Source organism: Gekko japonicus, unplaced genomic scaffold (genome assembly GCF_001447785.1).
Source record: "Gekko japonicus isolate JY-2015 unplaced genomic scaffold, Gekko_japonicus_V1.1 scaffold3520, whole genome shotgun sequence".
Classification (NCBI taxonomy): Eukaryota; Metazoa; Chordata; class Lepidosauria; order Squamata; family Gekkonidae; genus Gekko; species Gekko japonicus.
In genome coordinates, this window is record NW_015164766.1 from 115,901 (window position 1) to 141,316 (window position 25,416).

Genomic DNA, 25,416 nt, shown 5'->3' on the forward strand with positions numbered 1-25,416 from the left:
ATGTACACATATGGGATTCTGGGGAATATCCTTACCCCAAGCCCAGATTCCATTGTGCTGGTGTAGAAAAGCTCCCACAAAAATATTTGGAGTGGCAAAGTGTACTGAAACATCTAGAACGTGGAAAAATGCTTCCACAAAATGCTTCTGAGGCAGAATGTTTCTTTGGCATAAATTACCCTCCCCTTTTTGCATATTGAATAATTCACACCAGTATAATATAGCTCTTTTACAAAGCTTTTTTTTAATTTCCGATTTGAAAACAACAAAAGGTATTAGACAACTGTAAAGCTTTTGTGAATGTTAAAAGAAAACTTTTTACTTATTTGTATCATGGGGTATTTTTCTACCGCAGGAATATCTAGGGTTGCCAGGTCTGGGTTGGAAAATACCTGGAGACTTTGGGGGTGGATCCAGGAGAGGGCGGGGTTTGGGGAGGGGAGGGGCCTCAGCATGGTACAATGCCATCGAGTCCACCCTTCAAAGCTGCCATTTTCTCCAGGGAAGCTGGTATCTGTCAGCTGGAGATCAATTGTAAAAGCGGGGGATCTCCAGGCCCCACCTGGAGACTGGCAACCCTGTGAATATCTCTTTGTGTGATGAGAGCAAAATATTCTCCAGGTTATCAGGAAGAGTCAAAAGTGAATGGGAGTATGAATATTTCTTTTCAAAAAGTTTGGACGCCTGTATATAACTGGTTAGACTTGGAGAATATTTAACTAGAAGGTTTGTGGTGTTGTACAAAGGTGTGGTGGGATGAGGGTGGTGGGGTGATGGGGTCCGAGGGGTGTTGTACTGTTATATGTTGTTTTATGTTATATGTTGGAAAAATAAAAATTTATAAAAAAAAAGGAAGAGTCATCATGCTGTCATGAAGAACCAATTTAGAGTCCAGTGGCACCTTTAAGACAAACAAAGATTTATTCAAGGTATGAGCTTTTGTGTGCAAGGCACACACAGCCATATTGCTCTAAAGGTAAAGGTTCCCTTGCTCGAAAGCCAGTCGAATCCGACTCCAGGGCTGCCATGCTCATCTCCGTTTCAAAGCCGAAGAGCCAGCGCTGCCCGAAGACGTTTCCGTGGTCATGTGGCCGGCATGACTAAACACCAATGTGCACTGAACGCTGTTACCTTCCCACCGAAGTGGTACCTATTTATCTACTTGCAATTTCTTGCTTCCGAACTGCTAGGTTGGCAGGAGCTGGAATGAGAGACAGGAGCTCACGCCGTCATGCGGCACACTCGGGTCTCGAACTGCTGAACTACCGACCTTCCACAGCCTGCAGTTCAGCGTCTTAACCACTTGAGCCACCGCAGCTCCTCATATTGCTCTAGAGCACTTTAAATGGTTCCTTGGATCAGTGTTGTTTCAATAAACTCATGGGGTATTTTTAACATCAAAATATACAACTGGGCTTGGAAGAAAAAAGGACCCCAGTGGCAAAATACATAGAGTTGCTTGGAGCCCCAGTTCCATTTTTGGTTTACAGAAAGCAAACTTTAAATAGTAAACGGTTGTACTTTGGGGACATTGTGCAGGTAACAAAACAGCACAGCCACTTCTCAGCACGCTCTGCCAACGCAAGCTCAATCAGGGTCTTAAACTCACCCCAAATTTAGATGGATAGTTCTGGCGAATGTGAACCATTGTACTTGTGCATTGAAGCGGCTTGCTGTTTTGGCTCCTGTTTTCTGTTAACAGCTAATCTTGGCAAAAGCAATATTGTCTCAAGGAGCTGCCCTTTGTCTTTTCTTAGGTCACTGCATAAGATATATTGGGGCATGTAGGGCTGCAATTGCACAAATGTGATGTTTAGGAAACAATTTTTAAAAGCTTACATTTCACAGAGGAATGAGGATGTACAAAACCTTCCCTGTCATTTCCACTAATGATTCTGCGTCACCACAAAGTGACATTGCAAATTTAGGACGTTTGCAGCACATTCCTAAGCAGAGCTATACCTTTCTGGGTCTGTGGTCTTAGAAGGGCATATTGCTGTTCAAGTGGTTTATTGTATTTAGCCATTGGCCATAAGAAGGGCATAGTGCTAGAAGTCCATATGCAGTTCCCCCAAAAGACATATAGTGGCCCCGGTCACACAGGCAGGAAACTGCAGAGGAGAAGCGTGGCTGTTTGCCCTGGAGCAAACTACTGCGCAGTTACGCGATCAGACCTCCTGTGGAGGTACCGTGGAGGTACCGTGGAGGTTCCATGGCAAGGGAGAGGTGCCGATCACAGGACAAGCCGGCGTGCAACGAAGAAGCGCGCGCCGCGGCAAACTGTTTTTTATTTTTGTGCACATGACAAATGTGCATGCTCCGTTGGGTGCGCATGCGCATCCACAGAGACTTGGACAAAAAACAACAACACCTTATTTGCAAGGGGACATGGGCGGGCGCCGGATGCCTCCGGAAACGCGATCAGACGCCCGCCCTTGCCCCGCAGTTTCCGGAAACTAGTACCTCCAAGGTACTAGTTTTTTGCCACGCAGTTTCGGCTGGAAGCCTCGGTTGAGCCACGGGAGTGCTACGCTTCCCAGATGTGCTGGTGAGATCGCGCCCGGAAACTCCGGCTGTTTTCCGTCTCACTTGTGTGGCTTCTGTTACGTGTGACCGCAGCCAGTGTTTTGCATATTAAATCAGATATTGTTTCAGTTGTACTCTTATTACATATTAGTGCTCATTTAACGGCATGAGAACGTGGCTGAATTGTGCATGCATTCCTCATCTAGAAGTCTGTTCTTCATTCTAACCACTGTAAGCATCTAGCAGTGCCATCTTAAGCAGAGTTAGACCCTTCTAAGACTTTGGGGGACTTGGAAGGTTGTGACTCTGTGCAGGATGGCATTATAAGCAGCTGTTATACTTCTGGTTTATGGCGACACGCAGGCAGACGCATCTCCTGGACGCCCCAGGGATGCAAACTGCACACCAGTGTGTAGGAGGGGGTGCGCCAGGTCACGACCCCCCTGGAGCCTTGGTAAAAGGCTCCTAGTCAGGGGGCTTTTGAGGGGCGACCTCTTCGATGGTGCGATGCCGGAGAATTGAAGTGCTTCTCTGCCCCGAAGGTCCTGCTGCTGAGTGACCATATGGTACGAGTGCTGCTGACCGGGACAAGCTGTGAGTCGGGTTGAAGCGAGCATGAAGATTTAAAAAGAAAGCTGTCCCCCTTAAATATGTTGGGAAGTGAGCGGGGGAGGGGCCCCTTCCAAACGCATGAACAAAAACATGGAACACAGAGGGGGGAGTGGAAAAATAAGCATTTGAAACTATTTTCAGAGACTTACCAGAGCGCAGACAAGCATTTGGGCGAATATCAGAGACTTTAGCAACTTTTTGATAAGTAAACAAATCCAAAAAGATGGCGGGGAAGAAACCGGAGAAAGAAAAACGTTTGAAAGCGAAACTAGTGGGTAGTCTTCAGTTGAGTTGCTGATGTTGCTTTTAAAATGGCATCTCTGGTTTGTCTTCTTGAAAACCTGACCACTATTTCTCCAGGCAGGCTATTTTTTTAATATAGTTGGAGTAAGCCCTATAGGCTGTCTCCATTTCGTTTATCAGTTCATCCACTGTTAAGCCTACTACTGGAGCAATGATCTCACTGAGCACCCTCTTCAAGTCTTCCCGATCCGTTTCAGGAACCCCCTGAAACCTGAGAATCATGTTAGCTTTTTCCATCTGAAGCTGCAAGACTCGATTCTCTTGGCAATTCTGCTTCATTTCCACCTCTCCCATCCTTTTCTTCAACTTCTTACTTGTGGTGTCAATCTCTTTAATTTTCTCGTTTGCCTGCTCCACTTTTTTCTCCGTCTCTTTCAGCTGAAGCTGCTGTGCCGCAAAGTTTTTATTCATCACAGTCAATTGCTGGTTAATACCATTGAGTTGTTCCATCACTGGCTTGAGCATATCCACCAGGAGTTTGAGGACATCTTCTCCCTCTTCCGGTCTCGGACTCTGCCCGCCCAGTTTCATTTTAAACTTTCTCTGCTGGGCCGCCATCTTTCCCGTTTTGTTTACAGTTTCTGCCACTTCCCCACAACTCAGAAAACTCGCCAAACGACTTTGCAATTCAGATAAGTCTCTCAAAACACTTTCGGTTTACTTCCTCCCCTCTCCCCCTTCGTGTCTTAGCCGCTCAATCTCTGTTTCTAATCGCGGGGAGGGGGAATCGCTTTTCAAACTACTCCGTTTTTATTCAGAACTCGAAGGCCACTCAGCGACTGGACCATCGGGGTGGAAGGGAGCCTCAATTATCTGGCATTACGCCATCGAAGAGGCTACCCCTCAAAAGCCCCCTGGCCTGGAGCCTATTGCAAAGGCTCCGCGGGGGTGTCACTTGATGTGGCACCCCTCCAGGCCGCTGGTGTGCGATTTGCCCTCCTCCGTTGTGAGGAGAGCATCCGCCATCGCTGTTCCATTGACCGGAAGTCAGGAGATATTTATTATTAACCAAGCTGATAGCTTTCCATGAGGAAGTCCAGCTTTCATTCAATTGGGAAACGTTTCCCACTTTTGCTTATTTTTGCTTATTATTAATGTAGATAGGTACATATATGCCTCCACTCCAATGGTGGAAACATAATTCTCCACAGACTGTAAGACTGACTATCTAAATAACCCTCATTGCTGAACTGAGGTTATTTACCGCTCTACAGTTTCTTTCCCATCTACAAGAACAGAATTGTATAAAGTTCATTCTGGTGAAATAGGGTCAGCCTCTTCCCGATAATATAGAAAACATGGCTTGTGAAATATCCCACGTTTCACTTAGATTTATCAGTATAATAATCTACTTGACTTAAAATGTCACTGAATTCAATTATCTGTGATACGCCGTATCCTACACATTCTTTCATAAGAATATACTTGATAGAGATTGTAGAATTTAGGTGGCCTCGAACAGATTCCTGTATTATTTCGGATTTAGGGATTGATGGATCTTCATCAGCCTTGGGTGGCTCAGAAAGGGATATTTTTTTGATTACAGTAGCTTTAGGAGTCGTGAGAGGGAGGATACAGGGGCACAAAATGGGATTAAAAGAAATCCTGTTATTCATTCTCCCGCACACAGAAGGGGAAGTCTGTTGCTCAGATTTTCAGAAATGTAACAAATATAGCACGTACTATAGATAGACTGTGCAACTAAGAATGCTGGTGGCTGACACCTAAGGAAATGGGAGAGAAAGGGATGAAGCATATGGCTGCATATGCCCTCAGTTTTTGACTGGTAGAATTTTAGCAGACTATAAGTATTTCTCTTCCATTTGTTGCTAAGGTACCATTCTGTGGGGGGGGGGGTTGACACAAAATGCCTCCAGGGTCCTGCCAGACCCCCAATGTATTGGTTCATAGTGTCTAAAGTTAGTTGTAACAAGATTGCTCCCATCTGGCCTTTCATCTTTGACCTACAGTGGAGCAGCTTACAGAATAGACTAAGAAGCTTATTGGTCTATCTGGGGAATCTGCATTCATGGCAGTGGATCATGAGCATTCATGAGTGGATCATCCTTCAATATTTCAAGCTACACCGCATGATGGACTTATTACGTTAATGCTCCGTGTGCTTAAATATTTTATGTTATCTACTAACGTCATGGGGGGGGGGAGGTACAGGGGGCCACAACTGTTTTGCCACAGGCTACCTCAGCAGCCATGTCCATTCTGATGACTTGCCCATTTGTGGCAACTATCGTTCATCTTCGTGGCTTCTGTGCAGTTCCACACGGGACGGCGCAGGTGCAGGCCAGCCACAGATAAGAGCTGACAAGCTTTTAAAATTATTTTCTGGAGCCCAAGCATGTTCCCCCTCCCCTCCCAAGAATTTTCCCCACCCATTTTGTCAGTTGACCAGGAGGGGGAACACGCTTCCCTCGGTTTTCTTTCTTGCCACCACAAGGAGAAGATGTGCTTCAGCAGGTGTAGTGTATTCAAAGCTGCCTTGAATGCATGAAATGTTGTGAAACATCTAATTGAAATGTAATGTAAAGCTTCGTCCTGGGCTAGGATCCAAATCCATCCAATCATGTTACTAGCCCAGGAAGCACCTAACCAATCACTTTCAAGCAAGCTCCCTGAGCAGGAATATCCGTGATTGGTCCTTATGTGAACAACCTTATTGGTTGGTATTTGTACAGTGGGTGTGGCTACATTAGCCGGGAATGTTTAAAAGCAGGACAGCTGCAATGTAAAGGCTGTTCTGGCTATCTGATGTTGATCTGTGTTGGAGTTGTGTTCGAGTTGAAGAATAAAGTTGTGTTCTTGCTGAATCACTCTCCAACTTCTTTGTTAAGCGAGTGACTTAACAGCAGGCTTGTGTGTATGAGGTCCTGAGGGAAAACTATTTTCTCTCACAGAACAAGATGGCTTTAAAATGTAAGGACTGTGTTGACAAGATGGCACAAAACGATTAATATCAGTCTTGTTTGTTATCCATGGGTGAAACCCATAATATGACCACCTGCTCATCTTGTAGACTTCAGACACTGAAGGCCAGGGAAGGCAGGGCAGTGCATCTGAAAGTGACTCTGTGCGAAAGAGCTGCCCAAGTTCCATATCTCCTCCGATAATGACCAGGAGAATGGTGAAAAAGTGTCCAGAACCCCTTTGGTCGTTTCTGTGCTGATGCTGCCCTCAAAGCCACTAGAATCGTCGGCAGTTGTTTGGGCAGATTCGGAGCCTCCTGTCGGCACTGAGTTCAGAATGTAGAGTTGGCCTCTACCTGTTGAGGGCAGGCCAAAAATACATTTATGTACTGCTTGTGGCAAGATGTCAGTGTGAGGAGCAGCTCCTTCTCTGGGGGTGGGGGCAGTTGTGGGAACTATACATTGCCTTTTCTCACGAGAATAGTATAGAAATCTATTTTTTTGATCACATCTCTGCTCATGAAACCACCTCGACTAGGTTGTCCATTCACACAGCTACCGAAGATGAATGGAATAAAACTGAAATTAGTCAGGAAGGTTGTGAAAGGGGAACACAGCTCCCAGTGGCACCACAGGATAGCCACAGTTTTCTTAGAAAAAGGGATGATGGAAGAAGGATAGAACGCTTTTAACAGTGAATTAATAGTTATGGACATTGGGCATTTGTAACCTTGGCTTTGTAGAGGAAACAAAATTCTAAAACAGTGTACTTGAAGAGGTAAGTTGGACTGAAGATCTGCCAGTAAACACAGTTGAAAGTTCATTAAATCAATAATATATACATTATCAACCGTTTGCATATAGTTTGCATATATGGGGAGGGGCTGTGGCTCACAGGCAGAACATCTGCTTGGCTCGCAGAAAGTCCCAGGTTCAATCCCGGCATCTCCAGTTTAAAGGATCAGGTAGCAGGTGATGTGAAAACCTCTGCCTGAGACCCTGGAGAGCCACTGCCACTCTGAGTAGACAATATTGACCTTGATGGACCAAGAGTCTGGTTCAGTAGAAGGCAGCTTCATACATGTTCATGTGCATATTGGGAAAGAGGAGGGGAATTACTAGGCCAAGTCTGATGAATAACAATTTATGGCCCTGGTCACACGAGCCGGATATTGTGGGGGGGATACGTGGCTATTTGCCCGATGCAGTTTGATCCACAATTATGCAATCAGACGCGCCGGCGGCACACCACGGGTGGCGGTCACACAACGATCCTGCAGCACGGCAAAGAGGTGGCGCGGTGCGATCACACCAGCAATGGCTAGGCGCGGCTGCCGTAACAAATGGGGTCATTTATTTTTTTAAAGATGAAACGGCACTTTCGCTTCCCTCTTTGTGCGCATGCGCCGTTGGGTGCTTGTGTGCATCTTGTGGAGACTTGGGGGGAAAAAACCCTGTTTGTGAAGGGACATGGGCAGGTGCCGGATGCCACCACCGGAAACACGATCAGACGCCAGCCCTTGCCCCGTGGTTTCCGGAAACTAGTACCTCAGAGGTACTAGTTTTTAACTCCGCATCTTCGGCGGGAAGCCTTGGGTTCACCACAGGAGCTCTACGCTTCCCAGATGTTGCGGTGTGATCGTGCCCGGAAAATCCGCCTATCTTCCGTCCCTCTAGCGTGCCTAATGCTCCGTGTGACTGCAGCCTATAATTCAGATTCAAGACCTGGCTCACTGAGTTGGTGCTACAGTGTCCCAGAGTGATAGTAGGTTCTGCTCAAGGCCTCCTGGTAGCATCTCAGTATTTACCTCACCTTGAGCATATGGGAGGTAGTCCCGTTTCCCATCCATTTAAAGACCATCTTGTGAACTGTATTCTGCAGCAGCAAACTGGGAGCCAGTTTGGTGTAGTGGTTAGGGGCACGGACGCTAACTGGGGGAGAACTGGGTTTGATTCCCCACTCCTCCACATGCCGCTGCTGGTGTGACCTAAGGTCAGTCACAAACTGTATTCTGCAGCAGCAAACTGGGAGCCAGTTTGGTGTAGTGGTTAGGGGCACGGACGCTAACTGGGGGAGAACTGGGTTTGATTCCCCACTCCTCCACATGCCGCTGCTGGTGTGACCTAGGGTCAGTCACAAGTTCTTTCAGAGCTGTTCTCTCAAGAGCAGTTCTTGAAAGAGCTCTCTCAGCCCCACCTACCTCACAGGGAAGTCTTTTGTTGGGAGGGGAAGGGAAAGGAGATTGTAAGCCGCTCTGAGACTCCGAGTGAAGGGTGGGGTATAAATCCAATCTCTTCTTCTTCCAATTGGATAGCGATTTTTGCAGTCTCTTCAGCTCATGATTCTGTAATTCCTCTCTAGATGGGACATGGTTGTGGTTTCCAGTTTCCATCATTCTTCCGCAAGGTGGATTTACTTCTCTTCTTATAGCTTTTGTCCTGGTAACATCATACTATCTTGGCCTTGTACATGATACATCAGATGTACTTTAGGGAACATGGTACAGATTCTGCAGATAATCACTGATCCATGTCAAACATTAATATAAGTGTGCCTTAAGATGAATGGGAATAATTATGAAAACATAGAGGGAGAGATGGGGCTTTGAGCCTAAAGCCGTACCTAAGTGGTATACAGCAAATTGACTTGCCGAAATGACAGTTGTAACAAGCCTAGAAGGTAGCACACACAACCCTCTGGTGATTTTTTGTATCCCCTTAAAGCTCTATAATTATGATCCTGACATTTTGGGATAATTGAACATCACGGTCTTCTTTTCTCTTGCACCTCTGCTTTATTTTGGTACCTTTCCCTTTTGGCGGCTATTAGAAGTATTTCCCACAAACACTGAAATGTCTTTTCCTCTGACACTTGCTGTATTTCCACTTGCAGTTGGCAACGTGGGACTCCGAGAAAGGACTGAACGGCAGCCTGCAGGAACGACGCCTGGGCAGCGACTTACAAGGATTAACACTGAAAGTGGTGACTGTCTTGGTATGACCATGTTTGAGTTGAGGAAGCAAAATGCTCAACAGTGATGCTCACTAGTGGGGTGCATCCAACTGTCTTTTTCCTTTGTGGAGCAGGCTTTTCCCTCTCACTGTAGACCGTTGACCCTTCCCTCCAATTTTGTTCCTGGAGGTCAACAGACCCTTAGAATCAGCTTTGGGGGCTAGTTAGGATCTGCAGTGGGAGAGCAAAATCAGTGGACATTGCTGCCCCCTCTTCCGAGGAATACAGCCTTTGGGGCTGTGTAGTTGGATATACCCCACTTTTACTTGTTTTAAATCCCGTCTTTTATTCTCCTCCTATTAAAGGCTTCGCCTCTTGTCTCCTGTAGCATCATGTGTCACTTAACAAAGCAAGAGTAGAGTTTTGTAGATCCATTACTCCAGTTTTTGCAACAGCTGTGAGATCTGTAGACATCTAGGTGTTCTGAAAGTTCTGTCCATATGCCATGAAACCAGGGGCAATTTCGCACTAGAGTTGCCTCGCGGCGCAGCCGCCGTTTGCCCCAACACAAACATGTTACTTTCACACCCGAGGCTGCGGGGCTGCATTTTGACTCGCGGCTTTGCCCGATTTCCTCCGCAGTTTCGTGATCCTGGTTTTTGGCAGCTCTAGTGCAAAATCGCCCCAGATGAAAAGGAAGCCCTGGAGACCTGTACTTTTAAAAGTGGTACAGAAGAGAGAATTTTAGTCGGTACAACTTTTCTTTACAATGTGTTCTACCTACCACAATTCCTCATTCTGTGTTAAAGGTTCAGGAGCCCTGTTCTCCTTTACATTTGGATACTTATGCAAAAAGATTTCAATGTGTTGTGCATAGGTCTTGATCGTTTTATTAAGGTGTCAACTGCCAGTATAGCATTCAAGTTTCATATTGAACCCTATCACAAGACTGAGTGCCAACAAATGATTCCAGAAATGCCTAGTTAGTAAAAGAACATGGGTGTTGTGGATCTACCCTACACAGATGAATTAATGAACCTGTGTATTATTGAGCTGATTCTAGACATGTAAGCTCTCTGGAAGGCTGCTTACGTGTCTTTGTTTTGCCCAGAACTGAGCCTGCGGGCTACCTCTTCTGTTGGTCCAGGACTTCTATGGGGAACACCTTCAAATCACAAGTCATTTTTCTCATTGTCTAAGCTGAAGCAGATGGCCGTTTGATGTCTGAACCTGCAAAGCAGGAGTGGGCTAGCTAGCCATGCAGTACTGAAATTTGTGCTGTTTACAATCAATCCTTTTCTCGCCTTACTCACCTCAGTACAATAAGGCACTTACGCAGCACTTACAGGCACTACAGGCAGATTTACATTACAGTTTTATCAGTGTTACGAAGAGCAGTGCCAAATTCCTATGAGTTTTGATTTATCTGTCAAAATTAGCGTGTTCTCTGAGGGAAAGCCTTCCATTAAATCGCCAAGCAAATCTCCTTAAAGTTGGAAGTGTTTCTTTGATTTTTGGCCCAAGTCTAGGACACTCATCGTCAGGGGTCATTTCGTAGAAAAAGAGGAACAGGAGCTCATTAGTGTAACTCATTCGCATAACTTACTTGCATATGCCACACCCTCTGGCATCACCGGAAGTGTGTCAGAAGGCACCACCCACCGCTCAGGCTGCGCTGGACTGTTTTGGATTGCTAGCTATTGGGGGGGGGACGTGCAGATCTGTCCTCACAGAGGAGGGAGAGCTTGTACCTGAATAAAACCTGGTCCTAAAGGTGCTACTGGACTGTTTGGGGGCTGGGGAGGGGGGCTCTGCAGCTTACCTGGCTGCTTCTTGCTCTGACTGAGGGCTGCTGGGAGCAGGGGGCGGGGCTTGTTGCATGTGCCCGCCCCCTGGGCTCTTTACTGCCGGAGCTCCGCTCCTGTGCGCTCCTGCAGGAAATGACCCCTGCTCATCATTGCTTAGACAGAGACATGTAAAGTCCTGAAAGGTTTTTTGAAGCCTTAAGCAACTCGCACAGTTCCAGAGCTGGGACACTGGACCCAACTGCCTGAAATTCTCAACCTTAGGAGCTGTGGAATTCCTGAGCTCATCTGTGGGCCAAACCAAATGTTACCTCTGCCAGGAGTTGTTCCCTGGCCCATTTTCTCCTCCTCCTTTTTCTCCCCCTTCTCCTTCTTCTTCTTCTTGTTTCCCAAAAAGAATTATAAATTTGGTCACAATATTTAGAGTGCTCTAATAGAAATACATATCTCTCTCATCAGAAAACTACATTCCCCACACATCCCTGGGTTGAGAGAATTACACATTAGCTTACTTTTATAGTGTAGATATGCCTTAGGCATTTGTTACTGGAGCAGAGGTCTATAGGTAGCCATATCTCCTTCTTCTTCTTCTTGTTTCCCAAAAAGAATTATAAATTTGGTCACAATATTTAGAGTGCTCTAATAGAAATACATATCTCTCTCATCAGAAAACTACATTCCCCACACATCCCTGGGTTGAGAGAATTACACATTAGCTTACTTTTATAGTGTAGATATGCCTTAGGCATTTGTTACTGGAGCAGAGGTCTATAGGTAGCCATATCTATAGTGATATTTTCCATTTACTAGTTAATAAAAAAATCTCCAGGTAATTTCCAATCCAGAGATGGCAACCCTAGATGGTTCAAGTTAGCCTTTATTGGCATAAATTGTTGATACCGATTATACAATTGAAGAGAAAAATAAAAACATGACCCACAGGTGCATTTATCTCTCTAGGATCACTTGGCGCAGCTTTAAAGCAGACTACAGAAACTTGGCCACCTTCTCAGTGATGTCAGAGGAGAAGTCATTCGGACGTCCGTGTACCTTAAGTGCATCAGGGCAGTCCGTCATGCTGCTTAAAGTAGCATGTCAATATATATACACCTTAGATCCACATACAGGTGACAATGCAAAAGGACATGAGTCATCGACTTGACACATTTTTGTTTGCAAGGGCCATATCTGGCCGAGTGAGGTATCTTGTTAAATCTGCAATGTTTTTTTTTCTACCAGAAGTGATGTGATGCTGCAGCTGGTGTCACTAAAAAACAAACAAACCAAAAATCCCAGTAGCGCTGGCCAATGTTCCCTCTAAGCTGAGTTCGTGTGAGCTAGCTCACAGTTTTTTTAGCCTCTGGTTCACACATTTTTGTCTTAGCTCAGGAAGGAGGGCTCCAGAGCAAACTGACTTATGCAGTAGCCAAATCACCTGCTCACAACTTTCATGCTGGTAGCTCACTAAGTAGAATTTTTCTCCTAAGACTCCACAGCTTAGAGGGAGCCTTGCCGCTGGCCTGTGTGGCTGTGGGCAATCAAAGGAGGGAATTCCCACCATGACCAGGGACCTGGCAGGCCTGCCTGGCCTCATGCCTTTCTGTAAAATGGCTCAGGGAACTCTGACCCTACCCCTGGAAGACATAATGGTTAGTTTGACTATAGAGAGAAGCTCCTCCAAGTGACCTGAAGCCAGAGTCTTTAAATCGTATAAGAACTCACTTAAATCATGCCAATCTCCTCCTCCTCCCTCTTCTTCTTCTTCTTCTTCTTCTTCTTCTTCTTCTTCTTCTTCTTCTTCTTCTTCTTCTTCTTCTTCTTCTTCTTCTTCTTCTTCTTCTTCTTCTTCTTCTCCTCCTCCCTCTCCTCCTCCTCCTCCTCCTCCTCCTTTTTCTCCCCCTTCTTCTCCTTCTCCTTCTTCTTGTTTCCCAAAAAGAATTATACATTTGGTCACAATATTTAGAGTTCTCTAATAGTAATACATATCTCCCTCATCAGAAAACTACATTTCCCACACATCCCTGGGTTGAGAGCATCACACATTAGCTTACTTATGTAGTGTAGATATGCCTTAAGCATTTGTTACTGGAGCAGAGGTCTACAGGTAGCCATATCTACAGTGATATTTTCCATTTACTAGTTAATAATATTTCCTTGAGCTCTTCTGGGGTTTTTGCCCCTCTCCTCAGCATTATAGTAGGCGCCTTGGGTACTCAGATTCTGAACTCTGAAAATGAAAGGCCTCTACTGCAGCGCTGTGCAACAGATATACTTGCAAAAGTAGCACCTAACTTTCTTACGTGCTGTGCTGAGCATTATGACCTCAATATGTTGTTTTCCTTCCTTCTCAGAATGGTACAGGCATGCCAGTGGCTTGTTTGTAATGTCAAATCTGAGTTGAAAGAGACCGGAGTCTGCAGTGTGACATATGCAAACCCCCACCCCACCCGTAGCCAAAATTCCTTGCTTTCCCTTTGTTTGTTTTCCTTTTCCCTTTGATCAGAACACATTAAAAGAGATTCAGAGCGTTCCTCTGAGATCTGTAATACAGTCCCCGCCCCCATCTGTTATTATTTTTCTCCCTTCTGACTGGTGGTGGGTCATGAACACAGTTTCTGTTTGTCCAGGAGGTGAGCCATTCTTCCCCAAGAGCATGTCAGCATCCCTTTGTAAAGATCGCCCAAACCAAACAGCAATGAAATCAGTAAGGAAGAGATCCTCAAAGCAAATCAGTGCATACCTGGCCCAGCCGTTGGTGCCGGTGTTGGAGGTTAGGCATTTGGGAGTGCTTCTGGAATGCCTCCTTAGTGATGGAGGCCCAGGTAGCAGCCACTGCTAAGTCAGCCTTTTATAATCTTCGGCTGATTTGGCAGTTGGTTCCCTTCCTCAAATGCAGCGACTTGGCGACAGTGATCCATGCAGTGGCCACCTCAAGGCTAGACTGCTGTAACGCTCTCTACATGGGGCTGCCCTTGTCCCAAATCTGGTGCTTCAGCTGGTGCAGAATGCAGTGGCCGGGCTGTTGCTGGGTCTCCCCATGCGGGAACACATTCAGCCTGTGCTAAAAGCACTGCTCTGGCTGCCTATAGCATACTGGATTCACTTCAAGGTGCTGGTGCTAACCTTTAAAGCCCTTTATGGTCAGGGGCCTACTTACCTGAGGGACCATCTTTCCCCATATGTTCCCCAGAGAGCACTGCAGTCAGGATCCCAAAACCATCTGGCCCTTCCAGGCCCCAAAGACGTCAGGCTGGCATCGACTTGGGCCGGGGCCTTTTCAGTGGTGGCTCTGTTCTGGTGGAATGAGCTCCCTGAAGACCTCAGCGCCCTGCAGGACCTTTTGCAGTTCCACAGGGCCTGCAAGATGGAGCTCTTCCACCAGGCCTTTAGTTAAGGACCCTCGCCCAACACACTAAGGCCCTGTGGCCAGTACCACCACCGGCAGCCTGAGCTTTGCCAATTCTAGCATCAAATACTGACTACATTTACTAGAATGTTGATGCTACTTTGCTTTCGCCATCGCCATCGCCATTTAAATTGTTTACTAGCACCTTATGTCGTGTTTTTAAGCTTTTACCTATATTGTTTTAGCTACAGAATTTTATGTAAGCCGCCCTGAGCTTGCTTTGGTGAGGAGGGCAAGGTATAAATCAAATAAAAAAATAAAAAAATTAAAAATACCGTATGTTGTATTGAAACGACCACCCTACAAAGATCCCCTTCCCCCATGTTGATTCCAGAGCGCAGTTTGTTAACTCCGAAAGCACCTCAGGAACCGACAATTTGAAGACTTGTTGGATGTAATTATGAATAATGGAAGGATGGGTAAACAGATGTCTCATTTTTCGTTTCAGAGGGGAGCTCTGTTGGTCTGCATTAGAACAGCCAAATTCAAGTCCAGTAGCACTTTAAGAGGCCAACACGATTTTCGGGGTATACCCCAAAAACCTTGTTGATTTCTAATGCTCTACAGGGCTCATCAGGGATGCTCTAAGCTGATCCCACATTGAGCAGGGGCTTGGACTAGATGGCCTGGATGGTCCCTCCCAACTCTGTGATTTTTCTATTCTTTTCTGAAGATGACAGCACCAGAAACCTGTCGGCATCACCGTTCGAGGGGGTGTTGATACTATGTTAGATCTGCTTGAGTAATCATTGTGAAAACGGCACTTTAAACATCAGCTGAAACCTTGCTTTATTCTCAGGAAGAACCTTTTGTGATGGTGGCTGAAAATATTCTTGGGCAACCCAAGCGTTATAAAGGCTTTTCCATCGACGTCCTAGATGCGCTTTCGAAGAATTTGGGCTTCAAGTATGAGATCTATCAATCCCCAGATGGCAAATACGGACAACAGCTCCATAACAGCTCCTGGAATGGCATGATTGGAGAACTTATTAACAAGGTACATCTGGCGGGAACAATGAGGAATGATCTCTAACTTAAGCTTCTCAGTCGATCAATATTCGCCAGTGTGCCCCTTATCTAAATTATCTAAATTATAAGTATCATTTTTTAAAAAAATTGTTTATACCTTGCTTTTCTCCTCAATGGGAGACCCAAAGCAGCTTACAACTTCAGGTTTTATTTTATTGTAACTTGGAAACCAAAACTGGGAATTCTGTTTTCATAAAAATCAAAACCTGAATTGCAGAAATGAGGAAAGTGCCGAAGGTGAAATTTTCAGTGGCAAGTTCTACAGCTAATACTTTATGTCAAATGGTTGCGAGTTTGTGCAGCAAAGTTGTGTGCAGCACAGAATGAATCCCTGTGTTGCATGCCTAATTAAATATTTTCTACTTTCGGTTTCTTACTAAAAGCCACTCCACCATAATTTTCGAGCATCTTTCGTGCACTTTTTAAAAAGTAGTAATACTATTTCATAATGATCTGTTGAATCGTTTTCCTAAGGCGAAGTAATATCTTTTTTGCTTTGAAAAAGAACGACAACCAGGCTTTCAAAGTACAGAAAATGGGAAACAAATATCAAAGCGTTTGAATTGCATATAATTTACAGACTCATGCACCTTCCGGATTAAGTGAAGGCTGCTAAAGTGATGCAGAGCAGATTTCAGTGCTGAGTCCTCAAGAGTACAGATGCCAGAATGTATCTGGCAGGAAATATTACTTCATTTCTGATAGGGGAACGAGTGCTGTCATAACAATAGAATGAAATTCCTCAGGAATGGTCATTTCCCAGTAGTTTGCTCTCCCACGGTCTGCTTGGAAGCTTGTTATCTAGGGTTTCTGCTGCCAAAAGGTTTAATATGCAAATGAAAGCAAGATACAAGATTAGAAAGCAGTTATCATGATAATGCGCTAATGGGATATTCTCAATCTCTTTTCACCATTACAAAGCGCTCCAATATGCATGCATGTATACCCTCTTTTTGATTTTTCCTTTTTTTGTGCCAAAACCCTGTCTGCCCCCCCTCCAGCCAGGTGCAAGTGAAGAAGTGGGGAATCAAACCAGGTTCTCCCAGATTAGAGTCCACGCACTTAACCACTACACCAAACTGGCCCGCAACAACTGTACACACAAAAAAAATTGTCAAGATAGTGAGCCGTATTCACCATACCAGTCTGGCACTGCAGCGCCCATTCGAGGAAAGAACTGAAGCACTTGAAGGGTGCACACAAGATGGAGCAACCTAACGGCAGGGACCCATCCATGTAAAACTGCCCATCGAAGGTGAAGCCAAGGAACTCAAAGTCGGCTGGATGTGCCAGCAGGCAATGGAAGGCCGACATAATGTTGCATTTAGCTATCTTGGTCCCAGGTCCACAACAGTGCACAATGTGCACCACCCGATCAAAGGATGTGTAGCACACCAAGCACAAGTAGTCCAGTATTGCATCATTCACCAAGTACCCTCTTGGGTAGGACAGGTGGTGAATGAAGTGATACTCACCTGGAGCATTCTTAAGCACCACCCCCAGTGGGGAGACCTGCAGGTTGGGCACCAGGGGTGCAGGGAAGGGGCCAAGCCCCCTCCCCTCCCTACACTCCTTAACAATCTTCGCCCTGACCACTTGCTCCATCGCCTTGACCAAGTGCAAGTTTGTCGGCCCAATAGGGCCTCCTAGTCCCCTTAAACGGAATATGAAAGCCAACCATAAAGCCCTCCAACAAGTACGCCCGATCCACCTGGTTGGGGTAAGAACACAACCATCTCTTGAGCACCTTGACCCTAATTGGACTGGGCTTCCTTGTCAGGGGGGTCGCCTCCCTCCCCACCTGCCCTCTCACTGATCTCAAAACCCTCACCTGGGCTTCCTCTTGAAACTTGCCAATATGGCACTGGGTCCGGCACACAATGGGCATTTGTGCTTGTACTTGCATGCCTTAACGCCCACATGCTCTGTTGGCACTAAACTCCCAGCAAAGGAAACACAGTCGAACCGCCTGTCCCACTGGGGCACGGGAGCCTGAATCACTGGAAAGCTGCTGCGTGAGGTACCCACTGCCTGACCTGTCGTCCCCACCCAGTAGGCCATGCCGGCATCATCAGCCGCATCCACAATTGCAGATGAATCTGGTTCCAGTGCAAAAAAGCACAACATGCAAACGTGCCCATCGCTGAGAGAAGTTTCAAAAGCAGTTTTAATCTGGCCGTTAGGATATAGCCAAGCCTTTGGGTCCTTTCGATCCCAGCCATGATATGTACTAATTCCTTTGAATGAAAAATTACCCTATTATTATAGCCAATCAATACATGCAGCAAAATCATGTCCTGTGGGCAGGGCTCTTTTTGTAAAAAAAGTCCAGCAGAAACTCATTAGCATAATAGGCCACACCCAGCAGCTGAAACTTATTAGCATATTAGGCCACACCCCCTGAGTGCACCACTCATTAGCCTATTAGGCCGCACCCCCATGTTACCAGAAGTGCGGTCATCCAGCCACACCCACCTTTTGCTTCTTATTCTGTTTACCTTGTTGTCAAAACCCAGGGTCTTTTTTTGTAGCAGGAACTCCTTTGCATGTTAGGCCACACACCCCTAATGTAGCCAATCCTAATGAGTTCCTGCTGTTGGGTGTGGCCTATTATGCTAATGAGTTCCTGCTGGGCGTGGCCAACTTGGGAGCCAGCCAGAACTCCGTTCTTGTGCGTTCCTGCCCCAAAATAGCCCTGCCTGTGGGTATAAATTATCGTCACTTTATGCACCACTGTTTTCTTTCTTCATTCCTTGGCTCTACTGGCATGACCCAGAGGTTCCCAAACTTATTTGGTCTACCGCCCCCTTATTTGGTCTTACCCCCCCCCCCCCGGGAAATCTATCTTCAAGAAGTGGACAAAAAGATGCACCCAAGTCTCCTACCGCCCACCAGGATCATTCCAGCACCCCCTCCAGGGGTGGTATTGCCCACTTTGAGAACCAGTCGTGTGGCCCTTCTTCTTGCTTAGCAAAATCATGTGATTTTTTTTCCCTTTTCTTTTCTGAATTGCAAGTGATTGATTCTTATGCTTGAATTCTCTTGCAATTAGGGTTGCCAAGTGGCACTTAGCTTGCCGGCGGGGGACTCCCGGTTGGATCCTGGCGTGTGCGCACTGCACACACGTCACCAGGAAGTGACGTTATGATGCCTGGCATGCTGGGGGCGGGGCCATGACCATACAAGGGAAAACCATAGGGTTTTCCCTTGTATGGCCGTGGCCCCGCCCCCGGCGTGCCCGCGTCACTTCCTGGTGACACGCACGTTGGGGAGGAGTTCCCCCTGGGGCCCGATCTGGTGGTGCCGGGGAACGGGCCACTGGGGTGGGGTTGCCCCGCCCCCTGGGGGGACTTGGGATCCCTACTTGCAATCCTCCTGCCGTATTAGTAGCATGGCAGGGAAAAGGGATCTAGACTAGCACTTGCCTTAACTTGCTAATTTTTTTATGTAAGTGGAAGTATTTTTTTAACGGCATAGTACATTCATATACTCCTGTACCTGCAGTCAGGCTTAAGTAGTACAGTTCAGGAAAACTTGAGTGATTCTGCTGTATTAATAGATTACCTCTCGGTGCTGATCTCTTTCATATAAGGAGAGAAGGAAAAGAAGAGGAAAGAAAGAATTGCCTTCCAGTATGGTACAGCATTCAACCAGCCAGCAGAATCCACACTATAATAATCACTTGTGCTATAGGCAGGCCCGTAGCTGGAAAAAAATTGGTGGGGGACACCAGGGATCACGACGTCACTTCCAATGTCGCAAAAAAATGAAAATAAATAAAAACAAAGGTATGGGGAGGGGAGAGGGAGGACCGGGAGGGATAGGCGGTTAGGGGGCAGGGCTAATTTGGCAGGGGCGTCACCCTCAAATGCCCCTTTGGCTACGGGCTTGGGTATAGGCAGGGCTTTTTTTGTAGAAAAAGCCCAGTAGGAACTCATTAGAATAACAGGCCACACCCAACAGCAGAAACTCATTAACATATTAGGCCACACCCCTGACAGCACAGCTCATTAGCATATGAGGCCACACACCCATGTTACCAGAAGCGTGGTCATCCAGCCACACCCACCTTTTGCTTCTTATTCTGTTTACCTTGTTTGTGGTCAAAACCCAGGGCTTTTTTTTGTAGCAGGAACTCCTTTGCATGTTAGGCCACACATCCCTATTGTAGCCAATCCTAATGAGTTTCTGCTGTTGGGTGTGGCCTATTATGCGAATGAGTTCCTGCCGGGTGTGGCCAACTCGGGAGCCAGCCGGAACTCCGTTCCTGTGCGTTCCTGCCCAAAAATAGCCCTGGGTATAGGGCTGCCAGCCTTCTGGTAGGGCCTGGAGATCTCCCAGAATTATAACTAATCTCCAGGTTACAGAGATACATTCCCCTGGAGAGAATGGCTGGTTTGTACGATAGACTCTATGGCATTATACCACATTAAGTCCCCCCCTCCCCTTCCCAGGCTCTACTTCCAAATCTCCAGGAATTTCTCAGTTTCCCTAGCCAGACTTGGTAACCCTAGGTAAGTAAGGGACAATGTACAGCTTTCTGGTGCATTCTCAGCCATTTCCAGAAACATCCGTATGTCCAGCATGTTGAGGGGATAGTGATACAGTCTTAGAACACATAAGATGTGGCCTAGTAGAGTCCAGCAACCTGTGTCTAGTTATCCCTGCCTTCCTTTACGGTCAGAATCTTCCAGATGAATCAAGAGTTCCATTAGACCAGAACAGTGTTTTGACGGCTGTTTCTAATCCATTTGCAGAGAGCTGATTTGGCAATCTCTGCCATCACCATCACACCGGAACGGGAGAGCGTTGTAGACTTCAGCAAACGCTACATGGATTATTCTGTAGGGATCCTGATCAAGAAACCGGAAGAGAAGATCAACATCTTTTCCCTCTTTGCCCCCTTTGATTTTGCCGTGTGGGCTTGCATCGCCGCTGCCATCCCTGTCGTCGGCGTCCTGATCTTCGTCCTGAACCGAATCCAGGCCGTGAGAGCCCAGAACTCTTCCCAGCCGGGTGCCTCCCCGTCCTCGACACTTCACAGCGCCATTTGGACAGTATACGGGGCCTTTGTTCAGCAAGGTACTTGCTCGAGTGTTTGCTAGCTGACAGAAATGGTGCTGATGGCCATTGACTACTTTTCAATCTTGGAACAAAAGGCTAGACCATGTATTAACCTCCAGCAAATAATGCTTTGAAGGGTACATTACAGACCGTGTTCCACTGCTAAAAATACATCTGAGGAGACACAGAACACCATTTCCCAACACATAAAAACACACCCTTGTTTCTGTACACTTGGATGCCTGTCAAGGTGTCTTGGCTTGATTTATTTTGTGTTTCTCTCTTTTTCCCCCCATTTAAAAAGAAATGCCACATGTCGATACGCAAAGTAGTTATATCCAAAGTGCAATTCTCTTTCACTTACCCAAGAAAAGCTTGCTGGTGCGGAAAGTTGTAGATGTGAGCCATACCAATAACCCCAAAGAAATTACGCTGAATTTGCAAATGCCCATATAAAACTCCTTTAACGTTTGGAGGGTAGCTCTTTGATGGTTGGAGTAAACATGTTATGCATTTATTTTTTTACCATTGTGCTTTATTTTGTAAGTTTGGGTCATATTTATAATTTATATCTTTTGGTATTCTATTAATTGCTGCTAGCCAACAGGCAAGGTGAAAATTTTCTGAACTGACTTGAAACAAACTTTTGTTTTTTGGGGGGCTAAGTCAACCCCCCACTTTATGCCTGCTTGAAATCTGAGATCTTTTTGGTCTGGCTCTTCTTTGTTTGCCCCTTGCCGCCCCCCCTCCCCCATCATCGGCCCCGCCTGGCTAAGATTCTGCAGGACAGAAGTCTCTTACATAATTTAATGTGTGCATTGTTCAGTAAACAATGACGACCAAACAGCCAAGTCTGTAAATAATCTGCTTCAGAATCTGTCCTGTGTGCCCAATGGCTTTCTGAGCCAAGGTACATTATCTGGAGCATCCCATGGTATAGCTGGGGTACTAAGTGCTTCCCTTGAATGAAAAGAAACAAACCTGCTTTTCAGGGAGAAGATTCCGCCAGAATTTTTCTTCCTGACATGCAGTAAGTCACTGATTCTGCTGTGAACCTCAGTTCTAAGTGGAGCTTAAAGAATGGATGGGGGGGGGGCAGATCTTCCTTGGTGCTTAGGTCCTGCTGTCACACTCAGTGGTAGAAGGATGTTGCTCTGTTGCAGACCATCTGATCTGCCCAATTTCTGCCCCCCCTCCTCTGTAGTCTATTACACATTTCATATTTTCAAATTCAGCTCCTACTGAGGAGTGATGTTCACTGCAAGGTATAATTGCCAGTATTTCATTGCACAATAAAGGAAACACGTAAGAGCAGGAAAATTGCCTTGCTGAATCTAGTAGTTGTGCACCTGAGTTCCAAGAGAGGTAGGTGCCCTTTGGAAGTTGTCAAGCAGGACAAAATTGTGATGGCTTCCTGCTATATTTGTCACCAGATGTGGTAAAAATTATAATTTGCAGGGTACATTAGAGAGAGCTTCTTCCCCAGCTCCTTAATCTTCCCTAAGATAAAGCCAACCATCCTGCCAAAGCTAAGTACTTTTTAGTTCTGCTGATTTCAGAGGGATAGGTAAGAACCAGTAATGGCCAGAATGTTTGAGCTTGGACTAGGGAGACCTATGTACGGATCAGACCATGGAGCTCACTAGGCAATCTCGGACAAACCATTCTCTCATAAATTGACCTACGTCACAGGGTTGTTGTGACTGGTCAAATGGGATCACTGTCTCCACGTACACCAACTTGAGCTCCTTGAAAAGAAGGTGGGATGTAAATGCGGGAACTGGATGAATACACCAGTTGGATTAATAATGACAACAACTACAACTGAATGAATAATAATTGTCTCTGACTAAGGCAGATGAGATCAAAAAGTGCTTAATTTTGGCTGGATTGTGCCCAAAGTGTGGCGCAGATACAGTTGCGTTATTTCCCCCCCCTGAAACCCACTTTGGGTGTATGTCCTTTGAAGAAGGTCTTTGTTCATTACTCAGTAAAGATGTTTTCCTCCCATTTTTCACTAATTACACTCCGTAGGATGCAACTTGCAAGGTTGTTAAGCTTTTTTTCCCCCTGAGAAAGCAGCAAGATGCAAAACTTTTAATGGGAAACTTTGCCCATTATGTCATTGAGATGGTCGTCTGGTGGGTTTCAGAAATATAAAACACAAAGCAGTTTATGTTGAGCAACTGTCGGTGGTATAATCAAAGATCAGTTGCGTAGTTCAGGTGATTTTAAATTAAAGGACAAGCACAACTGAATTTTCATCATCCTAAAAAAACCCCCAAAATCTAAACTCCTAAAGATTTTAAAACAAAGAATAAAAAAGTAAGTGGCAAGTAATTAATGCCACAGTCTCTATTGCTTGTAAATTATTTTATACTGCTAATTAATTACAGTTAATTACACTACTTTGTTTTTCAGTGATTTATTTTGACAAGGTTTGCATAATTTTCAGCAGCCATTATGGAGATTCAAATTACTTACTCCATCACACCACACTTTTAGACTTAGTTTGCTGCTGGTTCTCACTAAAGGTGAATTCTTATGGTCACCTCCAGCCCAAAAAGATGGAAATTAGTTTTATTTGCAACAGGTCCAGGGAGTTGCTGCCAAAGTTTTCCCAAAATTTGAAATTAATATGGTTGTTTCTCATCATTTCCAAACTTTCATGGGACACCCAAAAGAGTTTCAGTACAACTAGAGGAAACTGTCTGGCAAACTTTGCACATCCTCTGAAATAAAATTTGAATCAACTTTGGAGGTTCCTCCTGTCAGGATCAGTTCTCAACACCAGTCACTTCGAAGAAAGGTACCTTTATTGAGACATTGATAGATACCATACTGGACACGAGCTATTGTTAGGACTGAAGTTGAACACACGAAGTTTACAGATACAGTGTGTTCAAGTAAAGACACTAAAGACACCCAATCACCCCACGGTATTTGCCCACCAGAATTAACGGTCAGCTACCCCCCCCACTAAGCACGTACCTCTCTCAGAGCATCCCTCCCGCCAAAACTAACAGTTACCTACCCCCCTCAGACACATAGCCTCTACATAGCAAGAAAAACAGAATAACAGACATTTGAGAATCCACTAAGGTGACAAGCCTCTGGCACATCAAAGAGAGAGGAACCTCCTCTCTCGGTGGCAGGCGAGCTATAAAATGCATAGGGACCCTGACACATCCTCAGGTTAAACTTCTGAAGAGTTTTGAGGGAAACCAGATGAGCTTCCATAATGTTTGCCAAATTTCTCAGGAGGATTCTGCACATACCTTGGATGAAATCTTCACTCATCTTAGTGGTTACTGCACAAATGGAATGCCCTGATTTTGTAGGGTTCATCAAACCATGGGTTGGACCTTTCATAGGTTTATGAGAAAAACAGACAGCGGAGTCCTCTTTAAGCGTACTGAAGGTACTCATTAGGCAGGAAAGTATAGGGCAAATGGTTCCACATATTCAATCCACTACCATTGTAGATTCAAAGTAATTAATTTGTTTTTTTAATGGGAAATCCCAAACAAAATCGCTTTGTCCTTGAAAATCAGCATATCAGGGAAAGACTTTCAATCTATTATTCTCCCAGGCTGTGACCACACACATGAAAAAATCCACTTTCAATCCACTTTTAATGCACTTTCAAACTGGATTTTACTGTGTGAACTGGCAAAATCCAGTTCAAAAGTGCATTGAAAGTGGATCGAAAGTGTGTTATTTAGTATGTGTTATTGCAGCTCCAGTTTCCACATGCAAGAAATGTTGGTGTTTTCTTTGTTGCCTAACAAAGTATTGTATTATGCAACTGACTGTCTCACCTGCAGTCAGAAATGGCAGCAAGCCCAGGACTTCTGTATCCTGGTGGTAATCCCAAGACCTCTGTATCCTGTGACCTGCCAGCATGTGGAGATTGGCTCTGTTTCTGGAATCCCTTGAAATGAGGGAGCCTGTAATCCCCCCCCCCCCCCGAGAATATCCAGGCACTTGCCAATGCTATGTCTCCTCTTCAAAAGCACCCACCATAATGATAATCCTGCTTCAGTCAAAAAAGGAGTGAAATCGTGATGCAAGTAGACAATGGGAAGAAGTCAGAGTTATGGTCAGGGCTATTTTTGGGTAGGAACACACAGGAACGCAGTTCCGGCCAGCTCCCAAGTTGGCCATGCCCAGCAGGAACTCATAACCGTAATAGGCCATACCCAACAGCAGAAACTCATTATGATTGGCTACAATTAGGGGGGGTGGCCTAACATGCAAAGGAGTTCCTGCTCCCCCCAAAAAAGCCCTGGGTTTGGACAACAAGGTAAAGAGAATAAGAAGCAAAAGGTGGGTGTGGCTGGATGACCACACTTCTGGTAACGTGGGGGTGCGGCCTAATATGCGAATGAGCTGTGCTGTCAGGGTGTGGCCTAATATGCTAATGAGTTCCTGTTGTTGGGTGTGGCCTATTATGCTAATGAGTTCCTGCTGGGCTTTTTCTACAAAAAAAGCCCTGGTTATGGTAAAGAGGCGTGTTAAGAGTCCTTTCCTATGCCTACTTTTCAGGTGGCGAATCTACGGTCAATTCCATGGCGATGCGCATAGTGATGGGAAGCTGGTGGCTCTTCACCCTTATCGTATGTTCATCATACACAGCCAACCTGGCAGCATTTCTCACAGTAAACAGGATGGACAATCCAATAAGGTAAGAGTGGTTTTCCATCCCACATCGAAACCTGAACTTAAAAGAAGTATTATTATTATTATTATTATTATTATTATTATTATTATTATTATTATTATTATTATTATTAT

General features: G+C 45.5%; 1 protein-coding gene across 1 annotated transcript in view; it reads left to right on the forward strand.

Moving 5' to 3' along the window:
• LOC107109141 (glutamate receptor ionotropic, delta-1-like) overlaps positions 1–25,306 on the forward strand; it is a gene marked incomplete at both ends in the record, with an annotated part of 119,241 nt that extends 93,935 nt beyond the window's left edge. The window contains 4 exons of the mRNA XM_015409715.1: positions 9,256–9,357; positions 15,326–15,523; positions 20,313–20,637; positions 25,168–25,306. Coding sequence (XP_015265201.1) covers positions 9,256–9,357; positions 15,326–15,523; positions 20,313–20,637; positions 25,168–25,306 — 764 coding nt within the window. The remainder of the gene's footprint in view (positions 1–9,255; positions 9,358–15,325; positions 15,524–20,312; positions 20,638–25,167) is intronic.
• Positions 25,307–25,416: the final 110 nt, after the last annotated feature.